The following is a 21788-nucleotide window of genomic DNA, read 5'->3' as shown; positions in this document are numbered from 1 at the left end:
TCCACCTGCTTTTATTGACAGGTGTGGAGGCAGGAGCTCCTGGGAAAGTTGGAGCAGGTTGTGGAGGACAACGGTAGAGTCACCCAACTTCATTATCCCGGAGGTAGAGGCAGCAGTCAGGGAGGAGGAGGTAAGGGAACTGAGTGAGGAAAAGAAAAGGGCTCTGATGGAACAGGTGGAGAGTATGCTATAATGAAAACGGAGTAAGACATCAAGGAGGGAGCGTGGACCAGCAGAGGGAGCTACCAGGAGACCAGCCGTGGCGGGCAACAGGGGCTGTTATCGGAGGGCTTGCGGGGGGCTCCTCAGTGCGGCTGTTCTGGGTGAAGGGTGTTCTGGCGGCCCTGGGCCAGGTGGCCCTCCTCGGGGTCTCGTCTCAGTCACACGAGTAGGGCTAGAGACTTTAAGGGCTTTCGCTATAGAGGCAACAGTTAATAATTTGACAGATTGAGATGTGTGTATCAGCTTGTAAACCTACTGAGTTGGCACTGTTTTAGTAAAGTCAATTTTATCCGCTCAATAATTAATCTCCTATTATTTGCCTTCGCTTTTGAATAAATTAAACTTTAACATAATTTCTGAAACGTTCAGTTTGGTTGGTTTGATTCTGCATAAAACTGTCCTTTTATTATTATTTTGTCTGTATACATTTCGCGGTTATGTAAATTACATATTTACAATGAATAAACATATAATTTCCCGTTCTGACTTGATCCTTTTCGGAAAAAAAAAGAAGCATTTAACATTACATAGGTGTATGTAAACTATATATTCTGCCTCACCGAATTTGTTTTGGAGGAAACACACTCACACACACACACGCCCACATGCATGCTCACGCGCAGACACACACGGAAATGGAATGCTTGTATTTGTCATGGACGCATTTGTCAAATATGTCCATGGGGTTTCCTCTTGTTATGAACGCAGGGGGCGCGGTTTACACCAAAGCTTCTGATCGTTGACGTAATATCAGACCACGTCGAATGCGACGTTTTCATTGGACAACGCCAACTCGTCTCACGACAACAAAAGTCAGCTGAAAACCAATCAGAAAGCTTTCTGGGCCACAGAGTCTGTTTGTGAATGACGTAATGGGCGAAAATCAAGATGGCCACCGTTTACTGGTAGTCTGTTGACCAGAATTGAGCCGTGTCCCTTTCGCAGTGTCAGTGATGTGATGCAAGTGTTTTCTTGAAAGATCCCGTGGATAAGATAAGTGTGTGCTAGGGTCGCCAACCCTGCGATTTATTCCCCGCTTCAGTGGTTGGAATGGACGGCGGGGAGTTTATCTCCACCATGGAGAACATGGACTCCAGTTTAGCGGAATTGGGGGATGAATTCACCCTGGGAGACATCGACGGTTCGTATAAAATTATGCTGTTGTTTTTGTGTTTTTGTTGTTATCATCCATGGACTTCATCATACAATATAATCAGTAATCCAAGTATTGAGACGTTCCACACACACACACACACACACACACACACACACACACACACACACACACACACACACACACACACACACACACACACACACACTGTCTGTCAGTGCTCAGTTGACGTAAAAAAGTTTATCTGCTTTCGACCTGAAATTGTGAATGACCTAAATAGAAGACCAAGGGAACCCCAACCTCCTCGGTGTGCTTTTGTCCCATATGAGTCTGGGACAGTACAGAGATGTACATGCCACAGAGCGCCTTGTTTCTGCTGGCGTCACAAACTTAGTGGGCTAGGATGTTTGCCTCCCCGTAGCCCTCACAAGATGTCCCATAGCCCTACTGCTCTCACTGTCTGTCTACTTAATGATCTGTCTGTACTGTCAAACCCTAGTGGCTCCTTAATGACCTGTCTCTGTACTGTCTAACCCTTACTTAATGACCTGTCTCTGTACTGTCTAACCCCTAGCTGCTCCTTAATGACCTTTCTCTGTTCTGTCTAACCCCTAGCGGCTCCTTACTGACCTGTCTCTGTACTGTCTAACCCGTACCTGCTCCTTAAGGACCTGTCCCTGTACTGTCTAACACCTACCTGGTCCTCTAAACAGTAGCAATTCATTAATGCGGACGTGGTTAGGGTGGCTGGCTTAAAGGCAGACCGGATGTTTTCTAGTCTAAACAAACTATGTGTCCGGAGATGTCCTACCTCCCTGACCCAGAGGTACCAGAGGTATGACTACCTCACTGTCATTGAGACACGGGGCTCTGTCAGCAGCTGGCTTCTATTAGGTTCTCTGTGTCCTAAACACGTGCAGAAAAGCTGGAACTTGGTTTGCACAAGGTTTTGTGTGGTTTGTGTGTTTTTTTCCGTGTTTTACTGGGACTTGCTTGTCCTCTTCAGCAACTTCTTATCTTTGTGAATCTATGGTTCCGTAACTTTTTAGTACTGTGGTGGATATCTATCACCTAGTGTTAACGTCATTCAAGGTCAGTCTCTTCAAGGCCACACTGTGTGTGTGTGTGTGTGTGTGTGTGTGTGTGTGTGTGTGTGTGTGTGTGTGTGTGTGTGTGTGTGTGTGTGTGTGTGTGTGTGTGTGTGTCCCAGACACAGTTCTCTGTACGTACAGATTAAAGAAGTGTAGAGTAGGTTGTGTGTTCTGCGGTGGAGACTGGGCAAAATATTTTTGTATTTGAAATAAATGACTTTATTAAAGCATAATTGTTAATAAAACTTAACCTTTTACACAAAGGTTACCTGAAAACTGTTTTTTCAAGATTTTTCTTTCTTATCTCTTGTTCCCCTTTGAGTTAGGTTTAGGGCTGGGCGATATATCGAATATATGCGATGTATCGCGAGATGTTCTCCAGGGGATGTATAAAATGCCCATATCGCGAACATCGAATATAAATTGGGACGCAATGTTTCTTTTTGCCGCCGCCGGCATACTCGTTGTGCTTTCACGCGACGGGGCGACAAGATCTCATACAAAGTGAACGTAGAGACGCGTATCTGCCAATCAGCGTTCAACAGCGTGGCCACTGAGTGACATGTGTAACGTAACAGCCAACCAGCGTTCAACCGTCAAACTCGGTGCAGTGCAGTCCGGGGTGAACTGCAGCACGGAGGAGAAAGTGATTGTTGCCGTTTGCGACTCCCGGAGCTCTATATATAATAATATATAATATAATATAATATAATTGGTTATATAATATCACGGATAAAAGCTCTGTGCGCCTCCTGATGGCCGTAGCGTGGGGAGCTCTCATAGGGATTGGGCTTCTCGGGGTTTGTTTAACGCACAGCGTTCCCTTCTCTCGCTATTTCCGGTGGCTCTCTAAACTCACTCCCCCCGCCCATTGCGAGTCCACGAGATTCTCATGGACGCGCGTGTGTGACGTAGTCTGGAAGGCGCGCTGCTGTAGGTGCGTGTACCTCCGACTGGTGAGTGAGAACAGCCAGAAAGAAAAAAGGATGGAAACTGAGGATTTGGTTTCGAAAAAGAATAGCACTGGATCCTTCGTCTGGCAGTGTATATATAATAATTATTATTCAAACTGTTAATAAATAATTAACGGTTTGAATAAATGCTGTGTTGGTAAATCTAACTTGCTGTGATTTTCCTTTTCTTATGTGCAAGTTCTAAATTGTTCCAATAGAAAGCACTGATGAGTTTAAACAATATGTTGTTTCATGTAATCTACATGCAGACTTATGTTTCAGTAATACTAGAATTATTACTGACGTAACATTATGCCAGACATGGTTGAATCGAGCATTTATGATGTGCTCTAGAGGAGATTCAAAATATATCGAGATATATATCGTGTATCGAGATATAGTAAAAAAATATCGAGATATTCATTTTGGCCCATATCGCCCAGCCCTAGTTAGGTTAATGTAAGTAAGTATTCCAGTTGTTTTCAGGGTATCTCGAAGGAAGCTATGCAGCAGTGCTGGGGCCTCATGTACTAAGGTTGCGTACGCACAAAAACCGTCCTTTTCCACGCTCACGTTCAGATGTACAAAACGTGAAATGATCGTAAAAATGTGCGGTCCCCACGCCAGCTCCAGAGCTGTCGTACGCACGTTTCTACAGTTATTGTTCCTTTGGCGACACTTGGGCCCTTACATAGTCGACGCAACGCTACGCTTACGCGTCCAAAAGGCTACGCGACGCGACGCTTCGGCCGCCATTAACGTCGAAGCGTAGCAAAACGCGTCCTCCAAATTTTTGATACGCGACGCGCCGATCCATGCAATACCAAGCGTAGTCGGTGGGGGCGATACTGCAAATATTGTACATTATTACTACTATAGGTTATATTTACAGAAGAATATATGAGAGGATGCGGGAACGTGATAAGAATGACTTGACGTCTCTTTTACTAATTATCTGTGCCAATTTATGCGAACCCTTCCACAGGGTCAAAGTGCTATTTTAATGCGCGACATCAAACAGCTGATGCGGGATTGTGAGCCATTTTAATGATCTTCTTGTCACCCGATATTCGTTCTATTACTGGCCTTATTTGTTTTACTGTTAGCCTATTTGAATTAATTACGTAATGTTTTGTGTTCACGTTCAATTTGAAACATAAGTTCAGTAGCCTCTTTGAGTGAATGAAATTTGAAAGCGTGAGTGTGTAGTGAATGAAAAATGTGTGCGTGTATGGTGGGACTATTTTCTGTATTTGATAAATAAACCCCTTTTCTCTAATAATGTTGGCTACCATATAATTTCTGTGGACATTATGCGCTATAGCTTAAAGCCTTTGGCTATAGGCCTACACTTAAATAATTCATTCATCCGTCAAGGCAATAGCTCGTTGTATAAACATTTTATATGGATATGAATTAATGAGTTTGACGTAAACCAAATTAGGTAACTTGTGTAACATAACTAATGAATCAAAAGTCATGCTTCCAAGTGACCAATGTATATACATTTATTGGTCAGTGCGCATACCCAATCGTAGCACATTGTACTGGTGGGGAAACACGCCAGCATCTGACAAAAAATAATCTGCCAGCTGCTCCCTGACAAGGGCCGGTTTTGGTGAGAGTCGGGAAGATATCGGATGACTCGCGAAAGGAGATCATCAAACTTTGGCGCCGACATCCGAAAATACTGGAAATGCCTCTCCTCGTCCATGCTTCGCATTGGAAGCACCAGAGAAACAAATTCCCCATCCTGATCTCGTGTGGTATTTAAAGGGCGCACATACCACCGCCTATCTCTGCGCTTCATCACTCTTCTTCCGTAGCCACTTTGATCGGAACGTCACCTCGAACGTCCCCCCGCGAAAACACCGGTGACTCTGCTGCCACCCATGGCGTGAGTGGTGTATTGCATGTCATGCATTGCCCGCGACGTTCGCGTATGCTGTGTAGACTATGAAAGGAAGCGCGACGCTCGCGTCACTCACGTCGTTTACGCGCGTCGCTCGCGTCGACTATGTAAGGGCCAGAGGTGACGCTGGGAAACTGGGAAAAAAGGTGAAAACAATGACTCGGAGTGATTTGCACATCAGAGACACACTAATGAACAATTAACACACCTTGCAATTATATGGGTGGCTATAAAAGCATGCTCAATGGATGAAGAAAATTGTTTTAAAAATGGCTGCGTTAGCGTTGTTAGAGGACATCGCAAATGGTCAAATCCGAAGGGCGCTGGAGACGCCGGGGCCGACGGAGCAAACCGTGCCCTCTCCTTGCTTGTCTATTCAAAAATAAAAAAATTAAGTTCATAAACACGAGTCAAAGTCTTTAATATCCTGGCATCTTTACGCTCGACTTATGTGTATTGCAAGCAGCCAATTGTATAACCAGTATAATTACAGCATTTATGACTTCAGCATATTTACCTTGGGGATGATCGGTGTCCCCTTCATGGGCTCCCACCACTCCGGTGAGAGCTGTGTCACCGATCAAAGCGGCCACTCTCAAATCGAAGGGGGAGAGTTCCCCCACTCCCGTCCCCCCACCTGTTGCGGTCACGCTTCGGCGGTGGGCAGAAACCCTCCGCTTCACCTCCACCTTGAGGTCTGACCACTTTTTTTTAATTTCAGAGTGTGTGCGCTGCTGAGACCCCACTGCATTGACGGCCTCGCAAACACACTCCCACTCACTTCTCTTTTGTTTTGCATTTATCCCTGTTGACAGGGTTCCAATAGCATATGCTTGCGCATTTCTACCTCGTGGAGCAAAATCTCGAGCTCAGACTCTGTGAAGTTTCGTTTTTTGCCTCTGTTCATGGTGCCAGGTGATCGGATTAAGAGGTGAATCTCAGGTCCAGAGGCCTATTTAAATGAAATTGCATATTTAAATGAGGGCGTGGACAGGGAGGAGTTTGGCACCTCGGCATGTGCGCTCAATTCCACGTTGATCGAGATGTACAAAAGAAACGTGCTTGGATCCATGCGTTCGCACACTTTGATACATCTGAATTTATTTGTGCGTAAGACAGTTTCTGGGTTTTGGCGTACGCCAAGTTTCAGTATGAAATCCACGCAAGTCTTAGTACATGAGGCCCCTGGTCTTTAGATGTTGAATAAAAATATGAATGGGCTTCTCCTTTGTTATTGATATATATTGGATCTATTTAGCATCTTTATTCATCGAAGAAAACAATATACATCATGCTTGGAAACAAGTTAAATGAATGTACATTTATAAAACTTTAACTCAAAAATTATTATCCAGATTCTTTACTTTTGTTTTGAACTTTATTGTTATGTCGTTTCCCATCTTAAGTGCTTTATATTGCTGTTTTGCTCGAGAAGGGCTCTTATCAAAAAGGTCACAATACACTACAGTGTGGTGTGATGTAGCCGGCGTGGTATAGCAGGCTGGGTGTGTAATGGACTGCCTTGGTGTGATCTAGCGATGTGCTATATCAGGGTGCGTGTGACAAGATTAAAAGGAATTGTATTGATGCAACTATATTTGTAATAACATAGTCACTTAGGTAATTCGAGTATCAAACCAACTGTCATTCCTGTGACTAAGGCCCAATCCCATTTCTACCCCTTACCCCTCCCCCTTGTTTTGAAGGGGTAAGGGGAAGGTGCCTTAGGCCCAATCCCATTTCTACCCCTTACCCCTTCTCCTTCCCCCTTCAAAACAAGGGGGAGGGGTAAGGGGAAGAAATGGGATTGGGCCTTAATCTGCTAGGCAGCCAGTCCTATGGGCCTTTGCATCTTTGCTTGTCTGTCTCCCGGCCAATCTCACTCTCATATCATTTCAAGAGGCTTTTCCGACATGGGAAACATACATTTACATTGCAACGGCATGTACAGTTTAAAATGCAATAACAATCTAAACACCGTCTGTCTCTCTCCCTCCAGAGATGCTGCAGTTTGTCAGTAACCAGGTGGGCGACTTCCCTGAGCTGTTTGACGACCAGATGAACACCACTGGCCCCCTGCAGACCGCCCCGACCCCCCAGCGCCCGGTCCCCAAGACCCCCAGCGCCCCCCAGACCCCCACCCAGGCCGTGTACCAGAACACCAGTGTGGGCCTGGCCCCGTCCCAGTCGCTGAACCCCCAGTCCCTTCCGCTCACCCCGCCGCTCACCCCGGTCCAGACCGTCTCCGTGGTGGCCTCCGGCGGGCAGCCACAGCAGGTCACACGCACCCCCCCGCTGCTCCAGCCCAGGCCCCACCCCCTGCAGTCCATCCAGCCCCAGCCCCAGCCCCAGGTCCAGGTGCACTCCCAGGGGATCCCCATGCAGACCCAGAGCTTCCCGGTTCACACGCTGGTCCAGACCCAGTGCCAGACCCCCATGCCCATCCAGACCCAGGCGCCGCAGACGGTCATGATCACCAGCAGCGGCGGCCAATCACGGTTCATCCAGAACCCGCTCATCTGCCACCAGAGCCCCGCCCATAGTTTCCAAGGTAACCATCGGGAACCAAATTTAGCTGGAAGAAATGTATAAGAAAGATAAAGCTAATATTTGGAGAGGAAATACAGTGCTCTCTGTAGGAATATTGGTTCAGATATACATTACAATTATTATTTTACTACTGGGATTCTCTATGTAGGCATATTTTCGGTGTATTCTTTTATAGTTTTTATTAACATTTAAACATTGTTTGAACAATTACAGTCGTGTAGTTTCTGCTGTGACACACCAGCGTCTCATCTGGGATTATTAAAGGCTTATCTGATTCCTCTTGATGGAGCTCCATTAATACTGTCTGATGGTTTGGCTTCCCCCCCCCCCCCCCCCCCAGTCCTGCAGCCTCAGATGCAGAGCATCATGACTCCACAGCTTCAGCCAATGACCATCCAGCACCAGAGGGTCCTCACGCCCACTACTGTCCACACCATGCAACAGCAGATGCAGCAGGTAGGCTGTGGCTGCGCTAGGATAGTCTTTTCTGCTTGGGTGGCTAACCATTACCAGGAAGCATCCAAAAGGCAGCCATGATGAGAGAAGTTTGAATTCGCTTAATGCCAAGGGAAGGTGCTTCCTCTCTCATCTCCTTTAGCATTGGTTACACGGGGCCGTCCTTTACGAAGGGAAAGGAGATAATGCTGCCCCACAATGCCTTGCGGCAGGATCATTTAAAACGACGTACCATTTGTCCGTTATCGAAACAATCAACATGAACGACTATATATAATATATACAATCATACTATTTGGGATTTATGTCCATAGTTATGAGCAACCATAAGCAATGTGACAACTATTTTGTTTCCCTTTTCTGCCTGGTAGTCTATATAGAGTATCATTTCTCACTGTGTTGTCCACGTTTATGTAGCCTGCATGAAACGGCACTTAAGGACTTTGTGAGCTTATGACGTTGTCCATCGTGGTCAAGAAAAGAGAGGGTTCAATGAAGGCTGAAGCTGTTTTGTCCTCTGGTCAGGTTCTGGTCCAGCAGCCTCAGATCTTGAAGACGGACTCTCTGGTTCTGACCACCCTGAAGGCCGACGGGACGCAGGTTCTGTCCACCGTCCAGAACCCCGGCGGCATCGCCACCCTCACCACCCCCCTCCAGACCACGTCACTGCAGGTACGGAGCCACGAGCACACGCCGTTTCCCCCCTTTCCTCCAAGCTCGAGACGTAACGGGGCCGTCTTCTCCTCCTCTCAGACGCTCATGGGCAGCAACATTCTCACCACGCTCCCCGTCATGATGGGCGGCGGGGACAAGCTGCCGATCAAGCAGTTGCAGTCGAGCTCCGCCCACTGCGGCGGCGGCGGCTCCAGATTCGGCGGGGAGCAGATCCAGACCATGATGGGCACGGTCATCCAGGGGGGCGTGGTCAAGGAGGGGGAGAGGCGCACGACCCACAACATCATCGAGAAGCGCTACCGCTCGTCCATCAACGACAAGATCCTGGAGCTCCGCGACCTCGTCATGGGCAACGATGCTAAGGTATGTCGGCCGCCTAGCAGCGACGCTACCCCGCGGCAATGCTGAGGTTGGTGAGCCAACTCACAAGGACGCCGCCTAGCAGTAATGCAGAGGTTGATTAGCTACCTCGCAACAATGCTACCTTGTTTCGATGTTTTTATAGCAACAACGCTACTATGCAATGACGCTGAGGTCTCGGTGTGTCGGCTACCTGCGACGCGAGGGTAGCGTTCCTAACGGGAGACTGCTTTTTTAATTTTTTCTTTCTCTCAGATGCACAAGTCTGGCATTCTGCGGAAGGCCATCGACTACATCAAATACCTGCAGCAGACCAATCACAGGCTGCGTCAGGAGAACCTCGCCCTGAAGATGGGCAATCAGAAAAACAGTACGTACCGCTCGGCCAACCGTTACGCCTTACACACGCACATGACGGATTGCAAAGCGCTTTACTAATCATTCTCTCCCTCCCTTTCCCCTCCTGTAGAAGGTGTGGTCTTGTCAGAGGACGTGGACCTCAAACAGGAAGTGGTTATGATGTCACCTCCCGCATCGGACTCTGGCTCCAGCTCACCCCAGTTCTCCCCCTACTGTGTGGACTCTGAACCTGGGAGCCCCTTACTGGACCATGAGCTGGTACGCACACGTGCACACACAGACTTTTCCTTAGTTATCTTTCTTTGCATCCTGAGTGTTTCTCTCACTCTCTCACTAAGATGAAGAACGAGCCGGACTCGCCCTCCTCCGTCGGGGTGATGGACGCGTCGCGCCTCCTGCTGTGCGCGCTCACCTTCTTCTGCCTGTCCCTCAACCCCCTTCCCTCCCTGCTGGGGCCCCCCGGCCCCGGGGCCGGCCTGGGGCCCACACACGGACCCTCCCGGAGCCTCACCTGGCTCCCCCCACACACTCAGAACCTCGGTGAGGGAACTTCCCGTTGACCTCCTCTAACTTCCTTAACTTATTATTATTATTATTATCATTATTATTATTATTATTATTATTTCCTGGTCCGGTTGTTCATCAGACCATCGTAACAGTCTCCCCTGGCTTCGCTAAAACATCAGTTAGGTTATCTTGTCCACAAACTCTCTACTGACCGATGGGTCCGAAAGACCAAAGTGCTGTATTGCCATCGTTTACGACGCTCTCCTGCAGAATCGGTACGAGAAAGTAATCGGGACAAATGATCTTGGTGATGTTTCAGTAAAGCCCGAGAGACGTTACGATGCTTCGATCACCCTGACCTGTCTGGTCCGTTTTAAGGAGCAGCTGGGGGTTAGGTACACCACAGCGGTGGTAGTAGTGGCAGCTGTTGTTGTACATGAACCCTACCACCCCCTCCTCCCTGCAGCGTCGTGGCTGCGCTGCGTGTTGCCGTGGGTGATGGTGTGGGTGCTGAGCGGGGTGGGGGCCGTGTGGGGCTGCGTGAGGGTGCTGAACCTCTGGGAGCCCGTCACCCCCCTGCACTCCCCCAGGTCCGTCTCCTTCTGGAGGCACCGCAAGCAGGCCGACCTCCACCTGCACCGGGTGAGTGGGACGCGCTGCAGACCAGTATCACCCAGTAGGACGTGCTGGAGACCAGTATCACCTAGTAGGACAGAGTGGAGACCAGTAAGACACAGTGGAGACCAGTAAGACACAGTAGAGACCAGTATAACCTCATAGAGACAGCAGAGACTAGTAGGACATGCCGTAGAAGTGACCAGTAGGACCAAGAAGAATCCAGTAGGACACCATAAAACTGAATTCAAACCCAGTAGAACCACTGTAATGCAGTAGAAGGAAGTGGAACTACTCACTGATAGTATTTGCTGAGCTAAGTAACGACATACAATACACCGTCTGTATACATACTCAGAGCTGAACAAATGGCCGTTGAACTCCATACATTATAGTTGAGCAATGAGCATCATCGACGTGACCTCACAGTAGGCTGTGTCTGACCCTGCCTCCCCCCCCCCCCCCCCCCCCCCCGCTTCAGGGAGACTACACGGCCGCACTGGGCAGCCTGGAGACCTGTCTGTCGGTGCTGAGCCGGGCGCTGCCCTCCTCCCGCCTGGACCTGCTGTGCTCCCTGTCCTGGAACCTGGTGCGCTACGGCCTGCACCGCCGCACCCCGCTGGGCTGGCTGGTGCACCAGGTGGGGGGCAAGCTGGAGGGGGAGGAGGCCCGCACCAGCGCCAGGGACGCCGCGCTCGTCTACCACAAGCTCAGCCAGCTCCAGCTCACCGGTGGGTAAGGCCGCTGCTAGCCGCTGCTAGCTGCAGTTAGCCACTGCCAGACTTTTTTCCGTGCAGTCGTCTGTACCCCATTCCAACCGCAAGACAAACAAGCTTGTTTCGGCGTAATGTGAGAGCGTTAACAGCTAGGGGTGCTACAGGGAAGCACTCTAAAGGGAAGCTTCCCCTCTCTGTCTCTGATGCTAAGATAGCGGATAGCTGCCAACGGCTAGGGGTGCTAACAGCTAGGGGTGCTCACCCTCTGGTATCTCCCTACAGGGAAGCTGCCTCAGCACAGAAGCACCTAGGCTCTCTCTGTCTCTGGTGCTAGGCTAGTGGATAGGTAGTGGACAGGTCTGCCAACAGCCAGATCTGCTAATGGCTAGAGTTGCTTACAGCTAGGGTTGCTTACAGCTAGGGGTGCTAAAAGCTAGGGGTGCTAACAGCTAGGGGTGCTAAGAGCTCGGGTTGCTAAGAGCTAGTGATGCTAAGAGCTAGGGGTGCTAACAGCTAGGAGGGCTAACAGCTAGGGGTGCTAACAGCTAGGAGGGCTCACCGCTGGTGTCTCTCTACAGGGAAGCTGCCCCAGCGCAGCAGCCTCTGGGCCCTCTCTCTGTCTCTGAGCGCCGTCAACCTGAGCGAGAGCGCCCTGGGAAACATGGCCCCCGCCCAGCTGGCCCACATCTACGTTACCGCGGCAACAGCCCTGAGATGTGTGCTGGGACACCACCTCTCCTGCCTACCGGTCAGTAGCTCCTTCCACATTTAGATCTCCATCCTTCTGGAAATCTTTTATGGAAATATTATAAAAGATAATATTATTTATTATCATATTGCATTACATGTAGTATAAATCGCAAGATGGATGTATTTTTGGATAATTTATTTATTTGTTCATTATTATTACAAAACAAACGTTAATGAACAGAAGTTGAACTACTTTTTCCTGTTCTCTGATTGGTTGGTCCGTTTTCCAGGGTTACCTGTTGAGCTGTGCCGAAGGCCTGGCCAACCAATCAGAGCCCAAGCCCTTCCTCGACGGCCTGCGCTGGCTCTTCACCCCATTGGGCAGGCAGTTCTTCCTGAGCTGTGATTGGTCTGTGAAGTCGAAGGACTGCGACGGGCTCTACAGCAGCCAGAGAGACACCGGTATGCCATCACAACGTGTTGCCAATCTGAGTTATTATTTATTGTTCTTATTCATTGCTGTGGGAACATGACGCTGATGATGATGATGATGATGATGACGCTGATGATGATGATGATGATGATGACGCTGATGATGATGTTCCAGCCGACCCTCTGGGCCTACTCCACCGCTGCTTCTGTGAGAAGCTTCTGGAAAGGACGGTTCTCTCTCTGATCCAGCCGCACAGCGAGCCTGCAGGGTGAGCCCTCCCCCGGACCCCCTCCACCTTGCCTAGACCACATCCCAAGACCTCCCCTAGAGCCGGCTAGACCCCCGGCCCACATTCCTAGACCTCTCCGGAACTCTCCTAGACCTCGCCTAGACCCCTTAGACTTCGCCCAGACATCCCTAGACTATCACTAGACCTCGCCTAGACCCCCTAGTGTCCAGACATCTGCTAGGCCTCCCTCAGACCCCCTAGACCAACACCAGACCCCCTAGACCACCGATCTTCCACCACCTAGACATTCTTTAGACCGTGTTCACCCAAACAGACCAGCAGCCTAGACCACCACGTTGCTAAATCACACTCCCTCTCTCTGTCTCTCTCCCTCTTTTTCACTCTCTCTGTCTCTCACTCTCTTTTTCACTGCCTCTGTCTCTCTCTGTCTCTCTGTGTCTCTCTCCCAGGGAGTTCTGCAGTGCGTTGGAGTTCCTGCAGCTATTGGACCGTTGCACTGAGGACCCGCCCTCTTCGGCCCCCTCCTTCCCCGCGCCAGCCAATCACAGCAGCACGCCAGGTAGCCACCGCCCAATCACATGCCACCATGTTGCTCAGCCCCTCCTGGATAGGCTCAGGACATTCAGTTTAGCTTAAGCTGCTGGCATTCATGTTGGAGACGTCAAGTTTCTGTCAGTCACATTGTCTCATAGTTCCCATGACATGCCACGAGGTGTGAGTGTGATTAGCCGTTACCAGCTGTTTTGAACATCTGCCCCTTATGACATCACAAGCGTGAGTGTCAACTTAGATGTGTGCTGGATAGATCAATCTACCAGCCTTGGCAAACGTTGCTCCTCTGTCCGTCACACATCTAGGAGTGATTTCAGAAGCTGCACAAACGGCTAGTACCAGCTAATCACACTCACACCTTTGCTTTGTTCCAATATCCATACTTCCACGAGTACACTTAAACGTAGTACACTATCCGCAGCGCAGGTGGTATCATACGTCCCCTTTAAGATCGTTAGATCGGCTAATTTTTGAGGGATGATGTCACCTTGAATCACACTGGTTTAAAGTAATCAAAGTAATACTCCTACCACTGTAGTACTACTACTCAAGTACTGCAAGGACCAAATACTCCACTCACACTAATCTAGTCAGGTGAAACCTCACCTCACATGTCAGTCTGTGATGATGTCCACTTTAAATAAAGTTTTATATGAGCCATATCACATAAACCACAGGATTGACACAGGTCGTCCATTTTAAATGTCCTCCGTTAGTGAGACATTGAATGACGATCGATTCTGAACAACTTCCTGTTGTGGCGGCCAGTCACAGACCCCGTCTGCCGTTGGTGGGCGTCGGCCCTCAAGGCTGCTGTCCATTGGCTGAAGGGTGATGATGTCATCGTGAGGTCACTGCTGGCTGAGGTGGAGCGGATGCCCCGTGCCCTACACAACCTGGAGTAGGTTGTCTGTCTCTCTGTTCGTCTGTCTGTGTGTCTGCAAATACACTGCTGAAGACATAAACTCAAAAAAGACTAAACTTTCTGTCCGTCTGTCTGTCCTGTCTGTCTGTCTGTCTCTCTCTCCCCCCCCCCACCCCCCGCAGCCATCCCCTCCCCCGGGCGGTGCATGTGTTGTGCAAGGCGGTGCAGCAGAGTCTCTGTGTCCAGAAGGGGGAGGTCTGTCGTCTGGCTCTGTGTGACCGCGCTGGAGGCCTACTCTCCTCGTCCCTCTCCATCCCCCCCAGTAGCACCACCCACTGGCTCAACACGGTACTGCAGGAGCGCTGTGTGTGTGTGTGTGTGTGTGTGTGTGTGTGTGTGTGTGTGTGTGTGTGTGTGTGTGTGTGTGTGTGTGTGTGTGTGTGTGTGTGTGTGTGTGTGTGTGTGTGTGTGTGTGTGTGTGTGTGTGTGTGTGTGTGTGTGTGTGTGTGCTGGAACACGCGTGCTGAGGCATGGCACGCACAATAAATTCATTCATTCATCCATTACTGGCTGACTGTTGAAACAGAACCTCATTCTCCCCTCCGGCCACTAGGGGGTGGAGCTCCTGGTGTGTGACCTCCTCTTGACCCTGCGGACCACCCTATGGCAGCGAGGGGGCGGCGGCACCAACGGAGAGCCCGGCCCCGCCCCTGCATCGCAATTGGCCGGTTTCCAGAGGGACCTGAGTGCGCTCCGGAGGCTGGGACAAAGCTACAGGCAGGCCCAACACAAGGTACAGTGAGTTGGTTAACTAGTTAATAGTCCTTTTTCCATCAGATTTTCAAGCGAATTAACTCTTAAAGCGAATTAATTTGTAGCGACATAAGAAGCGCCTAAACGGTTTTCCATCGACAGAATGATTATAGCGAATTAAAATTGTGTCACGTTGAAGCGCATTTTTCTGACCCGCTAGATGATTTTCCATCAACAATGCGCATGCGCGACATTCTATATCGCTTCAGCCGTTTTCCATTACTTTTATGTCGCTAGAACTTTCCCAAAACCACCTCTGCAGAGCGAATTAACTTAGTGCGACAAAATCGGCGTTAGAGCGATATAACCCTTTTTCCATCACATATGTCGCACTAACTTTTGATGCGCATCATTTTAAAGCGCATTATCTTTTTGATGGAAAAAGGACTATAGTTAGTTACATTGAATGAGTTAACCAGTAGGTGTTACCTCATGAAAAAATTTATAATTTTCTTGTTTACTAAATTTACTTGTTTACGATGTTTAGTCTCAAGACCCCCACGACCCCACCCCCCCCTTCAAAAAATGTGTGTGTGTCTCCAGGTGTTCCTTCATGAGACCACCGTGCGCTTGATGGCGGGGGCTAGTCCCACCCGGACCCACCAGCTGCTGGAGCACAGCCTCCGCCGAAGGACACACACTCCTTACACTACGGGTAACACACACTCCTTACACTACGGGTAACACACACTCCTTACACTACGGGTGACACACACTCCTTACACTACGGGTGACACACACACTCCTTACACTACGGGTAACACACACTCCTTACACTACGGGTGACACACACACTCCTTACACTACGGGTAACACACACACTCCTTACACTACGGGTGACACACACACTCCTTACAGTACGGGTAACACACACACACTCCTTACACTACATGTAACACACACACTCACACTACAGTTAACACACACTCCTTAAAATACAGGTAAAACACACACACACACTTCTTACACTAAAGGTAACACACACAGTTAACACAATAGTAAGACTTCTTAATGTCTGCTAACCCCATTTCTCCTTTCCTCATGTCTCTTGTCTCTCCACAGAAGGGGGGTGTGTCCTGGGGGAGAGGGAGAGGGCGCATGCTATCTTGCTAGCCTGTAGGCACCTCCCCCTGCCGCTGCTGGCTCCACCTGGCCAGCGAGCCCGTCTGCTGGCCGAAGCCAAGCGCACCCTGGAGAGAGTGGGGGACCGGCGATCGCTGCAGGACTGCCAGCAGATCCTTCTGAGGCTCGGAGGGGGCACCAGCATGGCGGCCTCCTGATAGAGCTCCGCCTGGGGGCCTAGAGCCTCTGGTGGAGCTCCGCCTGGGAGACTAGAGCCTCTGGTGGAGCTCCGCTTAGGAGACTAGAGCCTCTGGTGGAGCGCCACCTGAGAGACTAGAGCCTCTGGTGGAGCTCCGCCTGGGGGCCTAGAGCCTTTGGTGGAGCTCCGCCTGGGAGCCTAGAGCCTCTGGTGGAGCTCCGTCTGGGGGCCTAGAGTCTTTTGATGGAGCCCTGCTTAGGGGCCTAGCACCTCCTGGTGGAGCCAGCCTAGGGGCCTAGTCTTCTGGTGGAACTCTGCTTAGGGGCCTAGAGTCTCCCGACAGAGCTCTGTCGGGGCCCTGCCACACTCACACACATAATGGATACACACATGCACACACACACACACACACACACACACACAGGCACACACAAATGCGCGTGTACAACTAAACAGGCTGTTGAGGAGAGGTTCCCAGTAGGAAGGCTATCGCTGAGTTTGCATTGTTATTAACATTACCATAGCTCAAGGGAAGTATGACGAATTTGGCCTCAAAGGGAAAGGGGGAGGGAGTGTGTAGTGGTATAGTGTAGTGGTGCAGTGTCTAGTCCTGTCTACCTCAAACACTGAAGCACCATTCTGCACCTGATCGACTCGTACTATCAGGAAATCACTTACACGGTGGCTTTTACACAACTATTTATCACCGTCAGTTAGGCAAGGCTTTAAGCCAAAGCGCGTTGGGGCAACAAAAACGGGTCACAAAGGAGCAGGTAGGGGTCAGATACGTGCTTAAGGTTAGGTTTAATGGCAAGGTGGGGACATTGGGGACTGAACCCAGGATGTTATGTCTGGGAGTAGAACACTGTAGCCACTAAAGCTAGCTAGCTAACAGCTTCATATGACTGGCTTTGCTGCTCGCTTGGGAAAAACAGAGGAAGGAATTCTGCTAAAACATATGTATTTTATCGTATTATCATGCATCCAGTTTCATAGGCTTCCATTTTAGACACACTTACACACACATAGACATACCCACACTCTAGATTGAATTAGTGGCTTACATACCTGTGGTGTGGTCGTATATGAAACATAATCTTATGGAAACATGAGGTGATGAAGGTGGTTGAGTTTAAGGTTTATCAATGGAAAGGATAAGTTCAGGTAAGCGCTTGGAGGGTAACGGTCAGGGAACAGTCTACACCGTTGCCAGATATCAGCCCACCAGTGTGTATACTGAAGGAAAGTCTTGGAAGTCGCTAGTGATCAAGAACTGATGTTTTTTAGAGATGTTTTTTATGTTCTTTGTATGTAAATCCTCGAGAGCAGGGGTTGGTTTTTACCTTCATGTGTGAGCTTTGTGGACCTCTGAACGCTTGGGGTTGACTATTCCTTTTATCCTTCCTTGTGTTGGCCTTTTATGTCCATATGTAAAGGTTTAATGATGTTAAAAACCGTTTCCTCTTCACATTTTATTGTGAAAAATTACAATCATGTTCATTTTTTATGCGTGCCTGGCAGCGCCGAGTGGCGACCCATTTAAAGGTGCAGTGTGTAGAATTTAGTGGCATCTTACGGAACGGACTTTGCATGAATGGAGCATAATGAGGTTTTTTTTAATGACTTTATAATCCCATAAAAATAAGAAAGCATTTCCATTACCTAAGAATGAGCCCTTGATAGCTACATTCCAATCCTTGGAAGACGTCTTCCAATCCTTGGAACTCGTCTGGAAGGGATAAACATTGCTAGCGTCCCTAACTTCATCCATAAGGTTCTCGATGCTGTCGTAGACGATGACCTCATTTTGGAAGTACAGACCAACGTAGATTCTCCTACGTTGTTGAAATCTGCATCCTCCAATTGGATATCACTCATTGCTAAACACTGCACCTTTTTTAAGATATTTTTTATTAATATCAAGATGTAGATTATATTCGAATGTTAAGTCAACAATTGGCCATGGTTTGACGTCATCTGAAAACTCTTTAGAATATTAGTTATATTATGTTACCAAATTTCTGTATGTTTCTTTTATTTGTGTTGTACTTTTCGATTTGTACGTTCATGTGGATTTTATTTTTAAATAAAACAAGTGGTAAAAGCTGACGTATCCGAATTTTATTTATATTTAATAATTACATAAATTACTCGTATGTATTTATCCATATAAAATCAAATTGGTCATTTAGTTGATCTAGAATCAAAATTGAAATTTGAGAAAATCTATCAAACTTTTTAGTCGCAACCGACGCATTAATTAATTGTTGGTGAAACTGACAATATTTTTTTTATATTGAAACATGTCATTCCATATTATTAGTATTTATACGTTACTCTACAAACAAACAACAGTTTTAGATAAGATTAAACTATTCTGGAACGATCATGACAGATACTGTTTGCTGTCGGAACCATTTGACCCGCGGACCAAGGAAGACAGCTTCTCACGTGTAAACATGAAGAACAAGAAGAAAACAAACAATACGCCGCATAAAGCTAAATTCAAGCCAGGATCTAAGAAACGAGAGAATAAATGTATTGTTACGTTTGACGACAACAGCCGACAGTAAGTTTGAACACGCATTTTAGTTCAAAACATGTTGAATTACTGGTTGAAGTGGACATGTGTACAATTTAGTTGTATCAATTATTTAATCATGCCCTGTGTCTCAAAGAGTATTGCTTAGAGTATGTCGAGGGGTGAATTCATTGTTAATCCCCCGGTGCAGGGAGTACCTGACCGGCTTCCACAAGCGGAAGGTAGAGCGTCGTAAGGCAGCGGTGGTGGAGATCCAGAAGAAGATAAAAGAGGAGCACATCCGAGTGCGCGAAGAGGTAACCTCCACACGTACCCCTTACGCTGTTTCCTTTGAATAAGTAGTAAACAACATGTACCGAGGGCTGGATCGGCTTTGGAGAGGTTTCTAACTGCGAAATTGTGTTTATCCTCAGCGCCATAAAGAGTACATTCGGTTGCTGAAGGAGAGGACGGATGCTCTCGGTAGGTAGACTGCTACTGCAGTATGGTCAGGGTGTTGGACTCCCAGCTGAAAGGGTCTGGATTACATCCTCAGTGTCCAGTCTCCCTAGAGGCGTCCTTGAGCAAGATCCCCCCCCCCCCCCCTAATCCTACCTGCTTCTTTACTGACATGAATCTGAATTCGAAATATGTGTCTTTGGATAAAAGTGCCTGTTAGATAATTGGTTTGTTGAATAGTAAATATATCATAAGTCTAGTTGACTTTACCAACTGGTGTTATTGACCCACTCTTCACATCAGGGTGCACACCAGCTCCCAATCTGTCCCATGTACTGTATATGGGTACATTATGACAGGGCTTGTAATGGACCATGACATCACACCCGGTGTTGAAAAGTTTGCTCTGTAAAGACATGACGTTCTACTTCTTGCTTGTCTATGTCCGTTGGCTCAACAGAAAGCGAAGAAGATGATTTGGAGGAGGGGGTCACAGATACCACAGAGAGCGTCCAGTACGACCACCCCAACCACACGGTCACCGTGACGACCATCAGCAACCTGGACCTCACGGACGCCAAACTGCTGGGCCTCGACGACACGGAGGTAGAGATCCAAGATGTCGGCTGTGCAGACCCCATGGAACTTATCCTTTCTAGATCCAAGATGGCGTCCGTAGAGAGACACATGGAACTTATCCTTTCTAATTCCAGGAAGGCTGGCGTAGAGAGACTGACTTTTATCTGTTCTTCAAGGTGTCTGGAGGGGAGGAGGGAGAGGAGAAAGCAGGATTGAAGAATGCTGGGGAGGAGTATGGAGAGAGAATTGCCGCAATGCCAAAGCAAGCCCATAAGCCTATCCTCAACAAAAAGTATAAAACAATCATTCTGAAGTGCACACACAAAATACACACATGGGGTACACGGTTAACACATATTTTACACAGTATACATATGCCACAGACAAAGTATACACGTGCGGCACACATATACACACTTGTTTATACATTCTACAGAATTGTGTGTTTTGTTGTTGTCTGACCACAAAATGTGTCTGTCCCAGGATCCGCTCTCTGTCCACGTCGCTCAACGCTGCTACGAAGCAGCGGAAGGGGAAACATAAACGTGAAGGGAAGGGGGCACGCGGTCGCCAGGGCGACGCCCGCGGCAGCGAGTCCAAGGTCAAGGCTCGTCCAGGGAAGACCTCCAAGAAACAACGGCGACAGCAGACGGGCAAGAAACAGCACTACAAGGACTGAGACGGTGCGAGGGCGGAGCGGATCTGCTCTGTGGACCACACAGTGTTGGACCCCTGATCGCCATGGTAACAGGAATGCAGATGTTTATATTGGCTCACTGCCAGAGTCCCCATCGGAGCAGGGGACCACGATAACCTGTAGATACGGTGTCAACACACCTGAGTGCTGATGTCGTTGCAGTTCTATCTGCTCTTCCGACTGTTTTTCTACTGATTGGGATTCGGATTAATGTATTAATGATGACCATAAGTGTTTGCTACGTAGACTTTAATTGAATAATAAAATGTTTGTCATTATTACGGCGTCTGGTGTCTTTTGTTCGGACGGACTCTTCCTGCTTCCTGAGAAGCAGGAAGTTGTCATCATTGTTCCTTCCTGCTGGAGATCCTTAATGCCAGAGACCCTTACCTCCTAGAGGCCTTAGTGTACGTTAGTACATCATTCTCCTCCGTTAACTACCATATACAATTGAATAAGTAAATGTTACCACAGTAACGTTTGAGGGAATGCTAGTCCGTGCCTCAGCAGTGTTTCATTTAGGATGGTAATGTTTGACAGTCCATACTTCTGAGCTGTTTATTTATTAATGCGGGGCCTGGTGTCCCAGCTGTCTCTGTTAGGAGTTTGATTACCTTTCTAAAGCCCATGATATCTAATACAACACATCACTGTGCCACCAGCTCCATGTTGGCTCCCGCCCTGTCTCCCCTCGAGCCCACTCTCCTGTGTAAGCCGGGCCATCATGGCCACCCGCGTGCCTCAGTTTCCCCTATTGTTGGAGCAGCCAATCAGGTGTGTGTTTTAGGTTGAGGGGGGAAAGTGAGGGATGAGCCATGTGTCTCCCAAAGAAACCGGCAGATCTAGCCCAGAAGAGACCAGGTCTAGTCCTAGAAAAACAGGAACTAGTCATAGAGAGAGACCAGATCTAGTCCGTACCTCTACCAGGTAGGCACTGCTCATTATGTTGCCTATAAATATCTAGTATACAGTATATGTATGTATATTGTGTTTGTGCGTCTGTTGTGATCGCTAGTCAACCTGTGGGTTCTATGATCACTAGTGAATGATCGACTAGTGTGTCAGTGTCTGTGGGGGGGGGGTCTACTAGAGTATTACGGGTCTGCTCTAAGTTGCATACTTTGAAGGATTCAAATG

The 21788-nt window shown here is 48.4% G+C and overlaps 2 protein-coding genes across 3 annotated transcripts; both read left to right on the top strand.

Moving 5' to 3' along the window:
* Positions 1 to 1069: 1069 nt before the first annotated feature.
* Positions 1070 to 18504, top strand: srebf2 (sterol regulatory element binding transcription factor 2). Of its 2 annotated transcripts, XM_060077265.1 has the most exons (19): positions 1071 to 1363; positions 7292 to 7843; positions 8183 to 8298; positions 8824 to 8970; positions 9052 to 9336; positions 9589 to 9703; positions 9803 to 9951; positions 10032 to 10233; positions 10667 to 10842; positions 11297 to 11546; positions 12110 to 12279; positions 12512 to 12683; positions 12829 to 12922; positions 13354 to 13463; positions 14225 to 14357; positions 14504 to 14669; positions 14935 to 15114; positions 15678 to 15789; positions 16197 to 18504. In XM_060077265.1, exons 1-19 carry the CDS (start codon positions 1273 to 1275, stop codon positions 16412 to 16414), a joined length of 3438 nt encoding a protein of 1145 aa, XP_059933248.1. In that variant the 5' UTR covers positions 1071 to 1272; the 3' UTR covers positions 16415 to 18504. The 2 variants fall into 2 exon arrangements, with proteins under 2 accessions (XP_059933242.1, XP_059933248.1); XM_060077259.1 differs by having other exon boundaries at positions 1070 to 1363; positions 8824 to 9336.
* A 280-nt stretch (positions 18505 to 18784) lies between these two features.
* On the top strand, positions 18785 to 20929 carry nol12 (nucleolar protein 12). Its single transcript, XM_060035568.1, has 6 exons — positions 18785 to 18964; positions 19128 to 19233; positions 19351 to 19399; positions 19836 to 19981; positions 20131 to 20246; positions 20438 to 20929. The coding sequence occupies exons 1-6, from the start codon at positions 18855 to 18857 to the stop codon at positions 20631 to 20633; spliced, it is 723 nt and encodes a 240-aa protein (XP_059891551.1). The 5' UTR covers positions 18785 to 18854; the 3' UTR covers positions 20634 to 20929.
* The last annotated feature ends 859 nt before the right edge of the window (positions 20930 to 21788 follow it).

Source organism: Gadus macrocephalus, chromosome 2, assembly GCF_031168955.1.
Source record: "Gadus macrocephalus chromosome 2, ASM3116895v1".
Classification (NCBI taxonomy): domain Eukaryota; kingdom Metazoa; phylum Chordata; class Actinopteri; order Gadiformes; family Gadidae; genus Gadus; species Gadus macrocephalus.
This window is presented reverse-complemented; position numbering and strand designations above follow the sequence as displayed.

Bases quoted from the DNA above. Each gene is read 5' to 3' on its own strand.
- nol12 (XM_060035568.1), top strand. From the start codon at position 18,855: ATGAAGAACAAGAAGAAAACAAACAATACGCCGCATAAAGCTAAATTC. The intron at 19,234-19,350 runs GTAACCTCCACA...GTTTATCCTCAG, and splicing joins ACATCCGAGTGCGCGAAGAG to CGCCATAAAGAGTACATTCG. The intron at 19,982-20,130 runs GTAGAGATCCAA...CTGTTCTTCAAG, and splicing joins TGGGCCTCGACGACACGGAG to GTGTCTGGAGGGGAGGAGGG.
- srebf2 (XM_060077259.1), top strand. From the start codon at position 1,273: ATGGACGGCGGGGAGTTTATCTCCACCATGGAGAACATGGACTCCAGT. The intron at 9,337-9,588 runs GTATGTCGGCCG...TCTTTCTCTCAG, and splicing joins TCATGGGCAACGATGCTAAG to ATGCACAAGTCTGGCATTCT. The intron at 12,280-12,511 runs GTCAGTAGCTCC...TCCGTTTTCCAG, and splicing joins ACCACCTCTCCTGCCTACCG to GGTTACCTGTTGAGCTGTGC.